This window comes from Anguilla anguilla, chromosome 2 (assembly GCF_013347855.1).
Source record: "Anguilla anguilla isolate fAngAng1 chromosome 2, fAngAng1.pri, whole genome shotgun sequence".
Lineage (NCBI taxonomy): Eukaryota > Metazoa > Chordata > Actinopteri > Anguilliformes > Anguillidae > Anguilla > Anguilla anguilla.
In genome coordinates, this window is record NC_049202.1 from 43104977 (window position 1) to 43121002 (window position 16026).

General features: G+C 53.8%; 1 protein-coding gene across 5 annotated transcripts in view; it reads right to left on the reverse strand.

Annotated features, from left to right (window-relative positions):
- The window catches only part of LOC118221053 (ankyrin repeat and fibronectin type-III domain-containing protein 1), a 180833-nt gene that overhangs the window by 16118 nt on the left and 148689 nt on the right, over window positions 1-16026 (reverse strand). For all 5 annotated transcript variants that reach the window (XM_035405663.1, XM_035405662.1, XM_035405661.1 and 2 more), the window contains 5 exons: window positions 6573-6774; window positions 6077-6284; window positions 4135-4332; window positions 2836-2949; window positions 2208-2305 (listed from right to left, as the gene is read on the reverse strand). In XM_035405663.1, coding sequence (XP_035261554.1) covers window positions 2208-2305; window positions 2836-2949; window positions 4135-4332; window positions 6077-6284; window positions 6573-6774 — 820 coding nt within the window. The remainder of the gene's footprint in view (window positions 1-2207; window positions 2306-2835; window positions 2950-4134; window positions 4333-6076; window positions 6285-6572; window positions 6775-16026) is intronic.

Consider the following 16026-nt stretch of genomic DNA (forward strand, 5'->3'; position numbering starts at 1 on the left):
TATTTTTAAAAATCAAGTACAATATCTGAATTCAATATATTTCCTCATATATTGTGAAGTATTGCAATAGATCTTCTAATGTTGGTTATATATTTTAATATATTGCTGTATATTTTATTTCTTAAATGGGGGAAAGAGAGAAAGAGAGAGAGATGTATACCAAGGCAGAGAGGAGGATGAGATGCTGCATTACTCCGCATATATTTGGACAGTAATTAATATTCGGTCATTTTTTCAGTTTAGCTCAAGAGCTGCAATGAAACGGCATGCTACATTCTGTTTATGTATTAAGCCTTACGTTGCCATGTGAACTTATGGGTAATTCCTCTATTCATAAACTCTAAACGTACCCTGATCTAATATAGCGATATTGCAGCGCGCAACAATTGGTTTTTATACTCCGAAGATGTATGAGACCGCAGGCTGGTGCTAATCACTGCTTTATGAGCGAGCCTAAAATTAGCCTCCGCCAGAGAGCTCCAGAGCCTGAGCGGGACGGGTCTGTTGTGGAAAAGGGAGGAGGAGGAGGGGGAGGGGGGAGGGAGCGTTCTGAAGGGGTTTTTCTTAGCTTTGGTTCCACTGCCAGGGCGATTGGTCACACGTCTTTGGGGGGCGACCGGCGTCTTTCAGGTAGGGGTAGGGGGGAGGGCCCGGTGATTTACGGTACGGGAGGGTAAATCGACGGGCAGCCCGGGAGCGCTCGCCCCGTCTCCAGCGAGGCCGAAGCGGCGGCGGAAGAAGAACCGCGCGGCCCCCCCTCTCGCGTTTTACACTCTGCCCCAGCCCCTCAGATCCGCCGACGGGCCAGACGCAGCCGCGCGCGGCTCAGCGCTGCTCGCGTAAATACGCTCGGATCAGGCGCCACAAGCGCGCAACGGCCACCATTTCACGGAGCAAAAATAAATGTTACGTCAAATAAGTCTTTATCGGGAATCATTAAAATACCATTCCATAAAGACCAGAACTTGTTTTTGGTTTGAGCACCAAGCATGTACCATGCCATCAATTGTTATGTATGCGATAAAATGTCTAATCAACTCGATAATGCATTTTACACTCTACAAGGAGCATTGTAAATTGGAACTGCAAAGCGAATATTGATATAAAATAGCAGTACTGTGAACTGTGGAATATTTATAAGAATCTGTCTCTAGGACATTTAGAGCTGATTGGTATCTTGCACGGCAGCCTTTCACCATTGGTGTGTGAGTGTGTGTGTGAATGGGTGAATGAGAGGCATCAATTGTAAAGCGCTTTGGATAAAAGCGCTATATAAATGCAGTCCATTTACCATTTACCATCCATTTAGAAAAAAAAATGAAAAAATGAATTAACTGCCATCAACTAAAATTTAGTCAACTTTATAAAAAAAAGTTTACATTAAAATGACACATTCACGTGTTCGGATTATCTGTAAAATGTGTACAAATCCTACATGTGGCAGCGCAGTCTTCTGAACTTTTTTTTATAAGTCGCCTCTCACAGCTGCCCGAAAAAGCGAATATTGTTTTGGTTTCATTTTCTCAACAGTAAACAGGAGCATTTAAGTTAATTGCATCCCCTCTCTGGTTTTATACAAAGGCGGCGTAAGCGCCAGACGGAACAGACTGCAATACAGTTTGAAACAGATGGAAACAGACCCAGGGAGGCTGGGAATCGGCACAGATGTGCTTGTGCCTGGCCCAGGCCTTGCATGACCAGTGCCCTGGAAAAATGAATAACCACTGTCATTAATGACCTCTTTATTTTTGAGAGAATCTTAACACTAAAGGAGCTATTGACAGTAAAGAAAGTGAGAAATCACTGCTTCAGTATGAAAATGCAGTGAGAGAGTGGAATTGAGGTTTTTTTAAAAAGATTTTTGGCCAATTTATTTTTGCCCAATGAACAGAGAAGGGACACTGATGTGTGCGAGCCTTCCATGGAGAGTGTGAAGAAACTGCTATAGGAGGCAAACCCGAAAATGAGGCTCATGCACTCAAACTCAAGTTAACAATCTCAGAATCGCACACTACGGGCACCACCGAGTTTTGCCAGGACGCCACTGATTTTACGACCTATACAACGTTTCTGATCTCCCACGGTTACTTCTCCTTTGCCCTTCAGAGTTGTTGTCAGGCTAGGGGTTGTCATGACGCCCCAGACAAAGCGGGAGGTCGGTGCGCCTGGGAGAAGAGTTAGCCGTTAGCCGTTAGCGCTGCGCTCACCGACGCGAGTCCAGAGATGGTGCACTGCAGGGTTCTGGTGTCCTCCACCACGATCTCTCCCAGCAGGGGACACATGGAGGGAACGCAGCTCCAGCTCACTGCCAGGGAACAGACAGAGCCAATCACCACTCTCACCGCTCACGCCACAAACAGAAACGAGACAGCGTAAATACAATCCAGCGTAGTAACGTAGTTAATAAGTATACATGCTTTGATTGTGTCGTGTCACCGTTAAAAGCAATGCTACATCCAAAGGACCTTCCGCATGACTTTTGAGTAATGAAGTAGTCATCGAAGCGCAATAGTATGGATGAAGTAGCAGCCTCTGACTCAGACCGGTTACCATCTTAAGAATATGATCTCCCACAGAGCAGAGAATTATGCGCTGAAATAACATTTAACTTTTCTTGGCGGTGGTTTGGAAACCCTTACAGAACACAATGATTTTTTCTGTACGCACTTTCGCTCGCTGCGGTCAGTTTCACAATCTCTCAGCGAAACTGCCAGAGGCCTCTGGTAGGTAGCGTTCTGCGCTGACCCCCGCGCCGCGCTGCTCCAGATATCAGCGGGTGATAAGAGACGCGTTTGAGAGGGCCCAGCTCCCCCTCCGCCCTCCCGAGACACTCACCCTTGTATCTTGTCACGACGGCCGAATTGACGCTGAGGGGCTCTTGGAAAGTCACCCTCAGGCTGGAGTTGCTGCCGACGGACAGGCGGACGTTGCTGGGGGCGTCCGGCGGACCTGGAGGAGAGAGAGGAGTCCCTGAGCCGAGAGCCTCTGACTGCGTCCTCCATTACAAGCTGTGAGCATGGCCTACTTTCTCCATTAACATGCTATATAATAAGATTGCTCAACACATGCTATTTTCTGTAGTCATATCCATTTATTTCATATGAGGGAGTATTGATTACGCAGAGATGTACTGTAGTACTGTACAGAATTGCTGCTGTTAACAGAAAGTACGTTGTAGGTTAGCAAATGTACTCGCACGAAACTATGTCAATCTGAAACTAATTCGACTTTGATTAATTTATTTGAGTTAGCCACGGTAATGTGCGATATTTAATATAGAGGACTGGTTCCTTTTAAGTTTTTTCTTTTTAAAGTTGTACACTTAAGGAACACAGGCACAGTAAAGCTTTAGACAGAACACCAGAGGTATTGCTGCGTTGGTAAATTCTCCACTAGGGTACATAAGTTCATTCTTATGTGCCGGAGATGCCAGCCTCCCCACTGTAAAAAGCGGTCCAGATGCACTGCCTGCTGTGCTCCCTCTCTCCAGCTCCACAGCCTCAACATGGAATCCATTAACAGCTCAGCCCAGACAGAGTGCCACCAAAACCCAACGCTGGCAAAAACAAAGAAATCAAGGGAACTTTGGGAGGATCTGGGCACCGACCGCGCTCGCTCTGAGATTAATCAGAGCGGGCCCCGACGTTTCTCAGACGCGCGGGCGCTCCGGTCGACACGCGAGACGCGGCGATGCCGCGGCGGAGGGCCCCCGAAAAAGGGGCGCCGGGCCTCGTTAGGCCGCGGGGCGAGCGGGACACTCCGGGGCCGCCGCGCTCAGAAGATCGGTGAGTCACCCCGCAGACCGGCTGTGTGTCACTGTCGTCGCGCCCCACGTCTCAGAAACCAGCCCGGATTGCGCAACGCCAACAGCGTCCACGTGAGGCTCGATTAGCATCAGCTGTGACTTCATCTGCATTTGAACCCAAGCCCCAAACTGGGAAAATCCTTTTTTTTTTTTTTTGAACATCAAATCCCAGCAGGCCTGTAGGAGAGTTTGTCATTATGTAACATTACAGAAGGACACATCAGATGTAGTTTTATAGCGTAAACGGCGTGATTAGCAGTAACGGGAGAGCCGGGGCGATGGAGTGACGCGGCGGCGGCGTGGGGGCGGGGAAGGGGGCGGGGACTCACGGGCGTGCTCGAACCCCGTCTGCATGCGCTTGAAGAGCCGGTGGCGCCACTCCCAGGCCTTGAGCTGCCGCTCCCGGTCCGAGGCCTCGCGGTCGCCGGGCCCCTCGCTGGCCACCTGCGCCGCCAGGTCGGCCGCCCGCTGCTCCGCCTCCCGCACCAGCGTGGCCAGGTGCACCGCCCGCCCCTCCAGGCTCACGACTGCGCGGCGCAGAAACAGGGAAAGCGTCAATCACGGCCTAACCCCGCCCACCGTTACATAAAGGGTCACAGTCTCGCTGCCAGTAGCAGATGTGGCTACTGCTCTGATGTGACTCGATAGCCAAAACACCTCTGAAATCCACACCTAACAGTACACTTTCCTTATTTTCACAACCGCGGGGGTGGACGCGTTTAGTGTCTGGAAACCATGGGACTAAGCGTGGCGGGGTTGTACAAGTATGTACTTATAAGTGTGGTATGTATATTATATTAAGTGTGGAAGTCTGCTGGAGTGGTGATGATGCCACTTACATCACTGCCTATCGTGCGACTTGACAGTACGGGTTAAGGATAGAACCTCTAACAATCAGTACATCACCAAATTGTTCAAAGAAACAAAAAAAGCCAGCGCACACACAAGCTGCTTTTCATTCAGCTGGTCATAAATCATTTTTTTTTGTCCCTCTTTTGTCTTCGTTCAATATCTGTCCACGAGGAGTCTTCACAGAAAAATAATAAAATCACATTTTAAAAAGCTAGCCAAGAATCTGAAGAACGAGGAGAATTTCTAATGACATACAAGGAATAAAAAAAATCCATACCGGTAAGGAAAATTGTGAACGTTTCAGAAGGAAAAAAATAATTTTACAACCCGTGCAGCTTTTATGATATCCAGACGGTAAAAAAAATCCCAGAGCAGTTAGCTAATAAAAAACACTGCAGGAACATGGTAACTGTTTCTCCGAACTTACACTGGCGTCACTATTACACTGATTTCACTGAAATGGCACCACGTCCTGGCCTTTGGCTTTGCTTTGGGAGATCCTTGTGTTCTTGTTCCTGGTGTTCACACAAAAGCGGTCACTGTTCTGCGGTCAGTATTCATGGTCGGTGTTCCCCACAACCTTTCTGAACCCGTACGGTAAACCCCTGTCCCCATATTCCCAGACGACTGCACGGTCGTTTAATGGTAATCGCTTTGCTCTCCCCCTTATCGCCCCCTGCCCAACCCCCCCCCCCAATGCTCCGCGTCTCGCGCTGGAGCGGGGGCTCCTCGCGTGTGTGGCGACGCCGAGAGGGATTCTGGGTCTCTGGAACGTTCCCCCGTCTCACAGGCCTGGCCCCTCTGGAAGTCTTGAGCACTGAATCAGTGACTTCCTCTCAAAGCAGATGGAGAGCCTGCTTCTTTGATCTCCGTTCCCCTCAGAACGAGTTTGATTAGAACGCCCTCGTAAAAATCTCTCAGTGTCCTGGTTTGTGCTGAACAGAGGGCCTCACACTCGACCCCGCTATTTTTAATGACTGTCTTGTTTGAGTACAGAAAAGCAGTCAAAGAAAACAAAACTGAGTAAACACCACTTTCCATCCAAGTGTTTCTAATTTAGTTACCTTATTTAAAATATCGGTATGGGTTTGGAAATTGCAGAGCAATCCAAAGTCTAATTTGGAATTCAGTGAGAGCAGAGGGCCTGTGTAGTATTTCTCTGAACTTAAACAGCTACATGTGAAAGTTTACACAAAAAACACTGCATTTGATTGACACTAATTTAAAATGTAAAATAAATGCAGGCCTAAGGGCGAAAAAATATATGTGCGACGTGAGAAAAAGGAGAGTTATTGGTTGGGTGGCAATGAATCTGCGGGCTCTTTGCTTTCATTTTTGTGTTGTTTTTGGTGGTGCCCTCCCTGTTGCTATTATTGTTGTCGCTGTTGCCGTGGCGGCACTGTTGCTGTGGCAACTCACAGTGCGGGCTCTCCTTGGCCCCGGCCTGCAGCAGGAGCTTGGCCATGGGCACGTTGTTGGTCATGATGGCGATGTCCAGGGGCAGCAGGCCCTCGCTGTTGGGTGTGTTGAGGTCCAGCTCCTCCAGGCTGTACTGGGACAGCAGCAGCTGCACCAGGTCCAGCTCCTGGTGCTCCACCGCCTCGAACAAGGCCTCGTTGCTCTGGAACTGTGCCCGGGGGCAAGGGCAGGACAGGGAGAGACACAAGGCCAAAAACCGTCAACTGGCTCCATACCAAACAAATTTGAAAGAACTCAAGGTCATCGTGATGCAGTTCACCGAATCCTGAATCACCGAATCACTGAATCACTGAATCAGCGAATCATTTTCAGTGTGACGCAACTGTAATACAGCAGCAACAGTTGAAAATGTTAACAATGCAGCGTCTGCAGTACACATAATTATGCTGCGGCGTGGCTGACCGTGAGTTTACTCAAAGAGCAGGCCGGGGCTCACCATGGCAGACTTGCGTAGGCGCTCCTTGTCTCCGCGTCCCGACACCACGCTGTCCTCCAGGCCAGGGTTGCCCACGCGGAACTTGCCGGAAAGGTTGCGGTAGAGGCGACGGGCGGCGCTGGGCGAGGAGAGGCTGGCAGACTTCCTGCTCGGGGCCGGAGGGTGCTCGCGCATTTGCTGGGTCATCTTGGAAGACTCAGCCCTGCGGGGGGGGGGAAGGGGGGGGGGGGTTGAGGCACCGTCATACAAAAGTCCTTTCTCTCTGATCCCGAGTCTCGCAGACAAAGCGGCTCACCCCCGCAGCTGAAATCCAATACGAGAGAGATGATAATAAGAAAAGATTTCGGAAAGTGATTATTAACAGACAGCTCAGGATTACAGCCCAAAACGTTCAGTTTATTTCCCAGTTATCCGTCTTACTGAGGGGGATTTGGAACGGCATCAATGCAAATGTCAAATCCACGTCCTTACTTCTATCCATCTCAAAACATTTGATAAACCTTGGTTCCATAACATGACTCAGTCCCCAGCACTTTTAATGCATCTGTAATGAGATCTCAAGACAGAAAAATTACACACTTTCATACTTTCGTTTAGAGTAAACTCATGCCAACTGACATGTCCTACTACCAGAGTGATGTGTTATTTCTGTGTCTGCGCGTGCTGTCACACCAATGAGATCACTCCCGGCATGATGGCACTACTTTTAAGAGGGAACCCAATCACCAAATGCTCCCCACATGTTTTTTTTCCAATAGATATTTCTACACTTCTTTTATACTTGCCTAAAACAAATTCTTCAAATGAACTGAAGTGCCCAGCAATGAATATATGGGTATTCAAAAGGTTTATGGAGGATTTGTCAGAGACCAGTAGGCGTGGGGCCATAAATGTCCCTGAATGGGTGTATTTTTTACACGCGTATTTGGGGTATTTTATCGCCGTGGGTGCTGTTTTTCCCTTTCAAGTCCACTACAGTTCCTCCAGGCACCAGTCCCTCCAGTTGTGAGTTATGATGTCACTGGGTGCAGTCAGAATCCACACAGACAGTCCGCGCTAATGTGCTTACACAATGGAACACTGGTCTGACTCAGTCTCTGCAAAAGACATATAAATAAACGAATAAAAATAAATGTAAATCTGTTCTCCGTTTGGTTTCTCTGAATTCTTTGTAACGGCTGGCATTTTTCATCACACTTAAACCTAAACATATTTTCTTCTCCGGAGCGAAGGCTTAACAAGAGGGTGATTCACTCCCGCTTTAAGTATCGGAGAAAAAGGCAGACGCACAAACTTCATCCCAGGCATAACCAAGACAAACAGTCATTCAGCGTTAAGGACAGATCCTATTTGCTTTCTGTTTTCTGCTCCTTCCTTCTCCTCGAGCGCTTATTTGGACCACGGCAGCATTCTCACGAATCCCCGCTCGACAGGTCCGACTCGATTCCGTTCGATTAGAGGAACAAACAGAACCGCCACGCAGTGCTTGGGCCTCAGGTTACCGATGTTTTCCCAGCAGGGGTATTTCGAACTCCTCGACGGCCGCCAGGAACATGCTGCCCATTGTTCGTCGGGCCAGAGGTGCCCACCGACGTGAGCAGCGGCGGCGCCCGCTGCCCGTGGGAGCCCGGAGGCCGCGGCCGCCGAGCCTATCTTGGCATCCCCGGCATGCCAGGCATGCGCCGGACCCTGCGGCCGGAAAAATGTTGATGAGCCTCATTCTGGGAAAAGTCTGCATTGTGCCCCCGCACACCCGCCCAGCCGCTGACGCAAATGTCAGCGGTGCGGGCCGGGCGAGGCTGACACCCGGCGCTGGCCCGTCCCGCCGGACCCCGTTCCCAAATTCCTCGGGCCTCACCCGCGCCCCTGCTTCCCTACGGCGAAACGACGGAAAACGACGTCCCTCTTCTCCGCTTCGCCGCGCGCGTCGCTCGCCGCTCGCTTACGTTTACCGCCGTACGAAGCCGCGTGTTCGTCTTTCGACAGAGACGCGTAGGATTCCATCTCAAATTCTCCTTTTCTGAGGAAACGAATGCCTGCCCTGAAGCCTTGTCCCCTAAACTAGCCTACTCACTTTCCCATTGGTTGAGTGCCCTCACATGAGAGGGAAAGGCCTCAGCTCGCGGTACCGTGCGCGCAAGTTTTGCCATTACACACCGCGGCCGGCTACATGCCCTCCGCCAACGCTACCGCCATGGAAGCCAAAGGGTGGGGGGTGGGGGGGGGGGGGGGGATGGTGTGTGGAGGGTGAAGAAAGAAAAAAAAAAGGGGCAGCGATCTCTGACAGCGCGGTGTCTCAACCCGCCGTGACTCTGTTTGGTCTTCTGGGGTTGGAAACTGGGCCGCGCCCGCGCGGCGCGAGCCCGGGCAACAGGAGGCCAGTCATTGGCTAGCGCTGGCGCGCTGTTCTGGCGCGGCGCTGGAATGGAGAGTGGGAAGACGGCAGACGGCTCGCCTGGCTCCAGACGGGGCCCCGGAGCGGTGGGTGGCATTACTCAAGAGCTCGGAGCGCGGGGACCCTTCGCCGCTCCGGCCAGGGGATCGTGACGGGCGCGAGGGCGACCGGCAGGGGCGAACTCGCGCGGCCCAAAAAGAGCCCTCTCGGACGGACGGGCGAAAAAACAAAACTGAAAACGCGAAGGAGGGAGAAGAAACGAGAGTCAGACTGGCGCGTGAACGCCGCGGCCAGAGGAGCCGGCGGGCGGCGAGAACGGGAACCGACGCTTCGCTTCAGACCGCAGAACGTCGGCAAGAATGGCCCCCGTGGAAAGGGTACAAGACAAAGACATCTGTCTGCGTCGACCCCGTGCAGAGGGCACCGCGTATAAATACACTTACACATAAACTCCTTTCTGTGTACTTTTAATAGACGGCTAATTTTAGACTTCCCCGCCATGTTCGCTAAGCTAACCCTATTCCAGAACCGGGCTTCGAGCAGATAAACGCCGCAGGTATTTAAAATAACAACTTTTCCACGGGCCGGCAGAGATGAAACGGGGATATATCGGTAATGCGGCGTATCAGTTTCAAAGACACAGAGAGTGCGGAAGGATTATTGTCGTATGTCTGAGACGTAACAGACATTTTCTGTCAGCCGCAAGAATTCCCATCACTCTTTGACAACATTAGAGCGAGAGCGGCTTTCGGGCGGGGCGGGGGGGGGGGGGGGGGGGGGGGGGGATCCTCGATCAAAGGGGCGGGCAGCGGCGCTCGCGACTCGCGCATCTGTCGCCGCGGCGACGTCCCCCCGAAGCCGCGCGGCACCGGGGTGGGGGGGGGGGGGGGGTGGGGGTAGATGGGGGAGGCTGCGCCGCCCAGCGCCTGCCCGTAAGCGCCCGTAGAGCCCCATCTGTCACGCGGCACCATGACACCGGAAAGCCCCGCGGCTGGAGGGGTCTGGGCGGCGTTTCTGATTCTTTTCGGGATGAAACGCTTCACTTCCCCCCCCCCACCCCCCGACAGGCGCGCCGCGGAGAGATGGGCCCGGTCCAGGTGCCCCGATCAGAGAGGAGCGGGGGCGGGGACATGCGTGGAGGGTGGAGGAGGGTGGAGAGGGCAAATATGCTGGGGTGGAGGAGTGGGGAGGGGCGAATGTGCTTTGGGTGGTGGAGGAGGGGGGAGGGGATAGGTGGGGGAGAAGAAAGCACGGGGGGAAGGGGGGGTGGGTGGTCCAGGCAGGTGGAGGAGGGTGGAGGGGGTGAATGCGCCGCGGAGAAAGGAGCGTGGAGCAGGCGAATGTGCTGGTGACGGAGGAGGGAGGGTGGAGGCGGGCGGAGGCGGATCTGTGGTGGAAATGAAGGCGGGGGGGATGAGAGGCCTAAGGCTGAGAGCTGGGGGGAGAGCATGGCGGTGCGAGCGCGCTGAGAGGAGGCTGGCGGGGCCGGCGGGGCGAAGGCCTGGGGGGGGGGGGGGCTCTGATACACCCGCGGCTCTTTCAATTCCCGCGTTTTAAAATGGCTGGAGCAGGAAGCAGTCCCGCTGAGAACCGAAGCTCTCAAATCCTGGGGGCGGGCTGTTCACAATTGGCACCCCCCCCCTCACCAACACCTCCACCACCAAAGCACATTATATGGCAAGCAGAGTTTGCCCCCTCCTGCCTGTACTCCCCCCCCATCCACGTCGGTATCTAACTCAGACCTGCCGAGTGGAATTACAAGTCCTGGCTCAGTCAGATAACAGATAGATGCTTGTTGCATAGCTGGGCCGCGACGGCGTGCCACAGGACCCTATTATCGCCGATGCGGCCTGCAGATAGCCGGGCCCAATCGGCTTACCGCCCCCGCGGCCAGGCAGGGGTCAGCTCCAGAGGCAGAGCACGACAAACAAACAAACTTTGAGCAGCTTAAAAAAAAAATTAAAAAAAAAAAACCTGGAACGGACGGCAGAAAGAGGAACAAGGCGGCTCGCTCGGTGCGAGGCCGGTGACATGCCGATGAGGTCAGAAGTGGGCGAGCGTGAACTCCGGCAGAGAGTGCGAGCGCGGACGGTGTCACACAGTGACCCGCCGCCCCACGAGGCCTTCAGTCACCCTCTCCCCACCCCATCGTTCGGTTAAACGTAGCGAGCGAACACAGCGCGGTTTTTGTCGCTAACGCGTACGCGCTAATATTAGCCGCCGCGGAACGCCGTAGAGCTGGTGTTGTGAAAGAAGCAGAGAGAGAGAGAGAAGGAAAAAAACCGCTGCTTTAATAACACGAGCTTCTCGAGGTTAAAGCCACGAGGACTGTCAGACGACTGCTGTGGTCTCCTCCCGCTCCCTCCGTTTGTTTACACGTCGGACCCCGAGCCAACGATCGCCTCCCCCCGATTGGCCCGTGTTCGCGCGCGGGCGTGGTCCCAGGGGCGGGATTTGTTAGCGGTGAGTAATCAGCGGCGCGGGCTGAGCGTGCAGCGGCGGCGGCAGCGGGAGCGGCTGCAGCCGTCAGGAAGGTGTTTTTCTTCCTGATTAACCGGCTTGTTTGTTGTTTCTGAACGCTGACCCCCGGGTCCTTGGCGCAGGCTGTTCTCCACACACGGCCACACGCTCACAAGAGACTGTTTTTTTTTTTCTCCAGTGGGTTTCTTAGGCCTCTGATACAAAGATTTCTGAACAGCGCTAGCGCGCCGCGAGCGAGGCTCACACGCCTTACAAGAGGGCTACTGTGAGTCCGGTGCGGTTTGGGGGGGGGCGACACACCAGAACCAGGTTTGAAATCGGGGGGGGGGGGGGTCACATGGAACGCGTGTCACCGGTTCAGAGCTGAACGGTGTCACCGCTGCTCAGCGGAGCCGCCCAACGAGGCGACAGACGGCCGATCGGACTTCAGGACGCATATTCTTCACCTCTCTCACCCGCCGCTCGAGGGGCAGGGGGAATTTCGGCGTGCCGATTACGTTTCTCCCTCCTCGCTCGCCGAGCCTCAGGAGGCCCGACGCTGAATCGCATTCAGTCAGAATGAATAAAAATGTAGCCGTACGCCTGAAGAGCCTGTAGAGCAGTAACCGCCCCCCCTTAAGAGCCTGGCACAGCGCGGGATATAGAGCAGCGCGCTGAGCCGCGGCTTCAGAGAGCGCCGAGTTTCACCGAGGGCCTGCGACAGCCTCCTGCGACAGCCACGCGCACCGCGCGCTTCACGAACACTTCAGCTCCCTGAAACCACTCCGGCGGCGAGCTGAAGGGCCGGACGCGGCGAAGGCGAAGCAGGGCCTGCTGGGAAAGCGGCGGAGGGCCCCCGAAAACCCGGCGTGCGGCCCGAGCGCGGGGGAGGACAGACCTCCCCAGGAATAACAGTGTACTCAAGACCGCGCGGTTTTCCGGCGGACCGAAACCCGCCGGGCGCGGCCGCCGGTGGCAGCACGTCCGGGGCGCGCGGCATGCGCGTCCCAGCGAGCTGTCATCGCCGCCGCCGTCGGCCCGCGCTAAAAGTAACCCCTCTCAGGACCGCCCGTCTGCTGACAGGCCAGGCCCCCCGCACCAGGCCCGTCTGCCGCCACAAACCTCCAGCCCCCATAAATCTTGGGTGGCGGTACGGACGGCGGAGGTGGTGGGGAGGAGGGGACGGGGGGGGGGGGCCGGGGGGGGCGCTGAGGGGTCTCGGGGGGAATCCGGTTCATTGAAATGGATGCCCCCCCCCCCCCCCCCCCCCCCCGCCCTCCCTCCCCTTCCTTAGCATCTGAGATGAGCAGAGGAAAGGCTTTAACGATGCGGTCCCAGGGCCGGCCCCCGCGGGGGGGAAGGTATACTCCAGTGTCATCGACTCAGGCTGCGGCCAGAGCCAAGTCTCACAGGGAGACACTGGTCTCAGCACAGGAGCCCCAGCCAGCTCTGAGCGGCCTGCTGGAGCCGGCTCATCATGACCACACACACGCAAAGACACACACGCACACACACGCAAACACACACTTACACACACACACACACACACACACACACACCCGCAAACACACACACATACGCGTACACACACACACACACACACACACACACGCACACATGCACACACGCTCACACACACACACACACACACATACACACACACACACACACACACACACACATACACACGCAAACACACACATGCATGCGCACACACACACACACACGCATGCACGCGCACACACGCGCACACACACAGACGCAAACACACAGACACACATGCAGACATGCACACACACACACACACACAGGTACACACACACATGGACACACACCCATATGCACACTCACACACAGGTACACACACACACACGCACAAGTACACACATACACACACACACACATATGCATACACATGCACACACACAAGACACATACACACAGACACACACACACACACACTGAATGAATAATCACAGAGTTTAGCTCACACGTAAAGGAGGAAGGTCATTCGATATCAGACTGTTAAGTAAAATAAAATAGAAGCCAGTTCCCTTCTGGCGAGGTACTTAACATCAGCAAGCACTGCGCAGTACAAAGATGCAGAAGAGGGGAGAATTTTAAGGAGAAAGAGATGTAAATAGGGGAGAGCAGGATAGTGCTGACAGAGAGAGGGAAGGGGGGAGGGGGAGAGGGAGAGGGAGCGAGAGGGGGAGAGAGAGGTACAGGGATACAGACACTGCTGCACGCTCTAAATGTGGCTTGTAGAAGGAAATTCTGAAATTTGATTCTTGGCACCAGACAGGCTGGAGGCAGGCAGGCTGGACAGGGGGTGGGATTGAGGCGGGAGGGGGTGGGGGTGGGGGTGCGGGGGGTGGAGGCAGGGGGCGGGAGGGCAGTGTTACTGGGATCCACATACTTTCCCTGCCGGGTCTTATCTGCTTATAGGAGACTCGGAGCCAAGTTAGCCCCATGACCCCAGGCCACAGACACACTGTTGAGTTGGCATGGGAACGCAACAAACTCCGACAACACACACAAACACACACAATGCCTCTGATGGTGGGGACTGGCTCACCCTCATCACGACAGCAGGCCGGCCCCAGGCACTGGGGCTCAGACACTCAATAGTGCTCCCCCAAGGGACAGAGAGCCAGAGCGCGAGAGAGACAGACTGAGGGAGAGAGAGAGAGAGAGAGAGAGAGGGGAGAGAGTGGGGGGGGGGGAGAGAGAGTGAACCAGAGCGCGAAAGAGACAGACTGAGGGAGAGAGAGAGAGAGAGAGAGAGAGGGGAGAGAGTGGGGGGGGGGAGAGAGAGTGAACCAGAGCGCGAAAGAGACAGACTGAAGGAGAGAGAGGGGAGAGAGGGGGGTAGAGTGAGGGAGAGAGAGAGAGTGAGGGAGAGAGGGAGATACAGTGAGAGAGTGAGGGAGCGAGAGAGAGGGAGAGAGATGAATACACATAAAAGTAAGAGAAAGAATAGCAGAGAGAAGGAGAGAGAGAGAGGGAGCGAGAGAGTGAGATAGCAAAAGACAGAGAGGGAGAGAGACAGAGGAAGATATGAATGCAGATAAAGGTAAGAGAAAGTGAGATGTAGAGCAGAGAGGAGGGAGGAGAGAGAGAGAGAGAAACACATCAGTCACAGGCCACTTCACAGCACATCAGGCTGTTTACAGCACTCACAGGACAGATTGAGTGTCACCACTTAGACTTCTCTGTGTCATGAGTGGCATGCCCATGATGCCTTCTCAGCGCTGTATGGTACTCATCAGACGGCCCACACGAATAACACAACAACAAATCGAAACACATATTTGGCACTCCGTCCAGTCTTCAAACACAAACACAAAGTACAAAGGCCTAAGCCAACGGTAAAATAATAATAACCTTTCAGGCTCTGAATAATGTGCATTCCATGCACTGTATTTATTTAATTTAGTCTTTAATTCCATAGATCCGGGAATATTCCGCTCTTTAATATTTAATATTCTCGCACAGCCTGAAAATGCCAGATCTAATCAAATCCTTTATTTATGCAGGGAATCCCATGCGGTGTGGTCATCATGAGATGTCAGAAAGGCAGAAGAGTGGCAAAATAAAAAAAGTCCTTCATGGAAAGCTCCCAAACCCTACACAGTACCGTCATAAACTGGGCTGCCCTGTGACACTTTGGTTGGATGAGTCAGGGAAAGGGCCGGCGCGGGCTGGCGGCGGTAAGAGGATCGTTTGGCGGCTTTGGGCCTCGCTCAGGGACGCGGCGGCGCTCGGGAGAGAGCCGCCACGCCGCTGGCCGTCGGGGGCAGGGGTGAGCGGTCCCTCCCCGGTCCCGGCTGGCCCGCGGCGATGGACACGCTCCAGACCGCGAAGCGCGCGAGCTCGAGGCGCGAAGTCCGCGGGAAGGGGGATAATGCGCGGGCGCCCGCCTGTCAGAGCCCGGCGGAATCCCCCCCACCCCCCCGCCGCCGCCGCTGCCGCCGCCGCTGACCGTTTCCAGGGCGCGAACAGTAGGCTGCGCCGCTGCACATCTGCACAGCTGCTGGGGGCATCGGGTCTACCCCCCCCATGAAATATGCAATACAATAACATCATAAAACATAACAAATACAACATAAATTTGCTGGCATTGATGTGGCCATAAATGACACCTCCAGAAATACTGACAATACATTAAGAAACATTTTAAATACAGTATATATAAATAAAATTGAATTTATATATATATCTAAATGAAGCGTGATTCCACTCTGATGCATAAGTAAACTAGAATTTCATGTTAAATGCAAAAACCCCTAATCCGACCCCTAATGAGTAGCTAATTTATTGAACGGTGCCTTTTTCTTCCCTCCAACCTTCAAAATCACTGAAACAATTTCAAATACTATTTTGACAGTCACCTGGATTTGTGTTCCACACTTTTTCTCTAGAAAGTTCTATGCAGGTTACAGGGACTCCTCTGAGATGTTCTCCCTGTGTGCATTTCTCAGGGTCCCAGCACTCCCACACACGCTGCAGCGGTGGGAACGCGGGCCAGACCAGCGGGCCTCCGGCCAGTCTACCCCACAGGCGCTCGGTCCGGAGGGGTCACGTGACCCGCTTCCC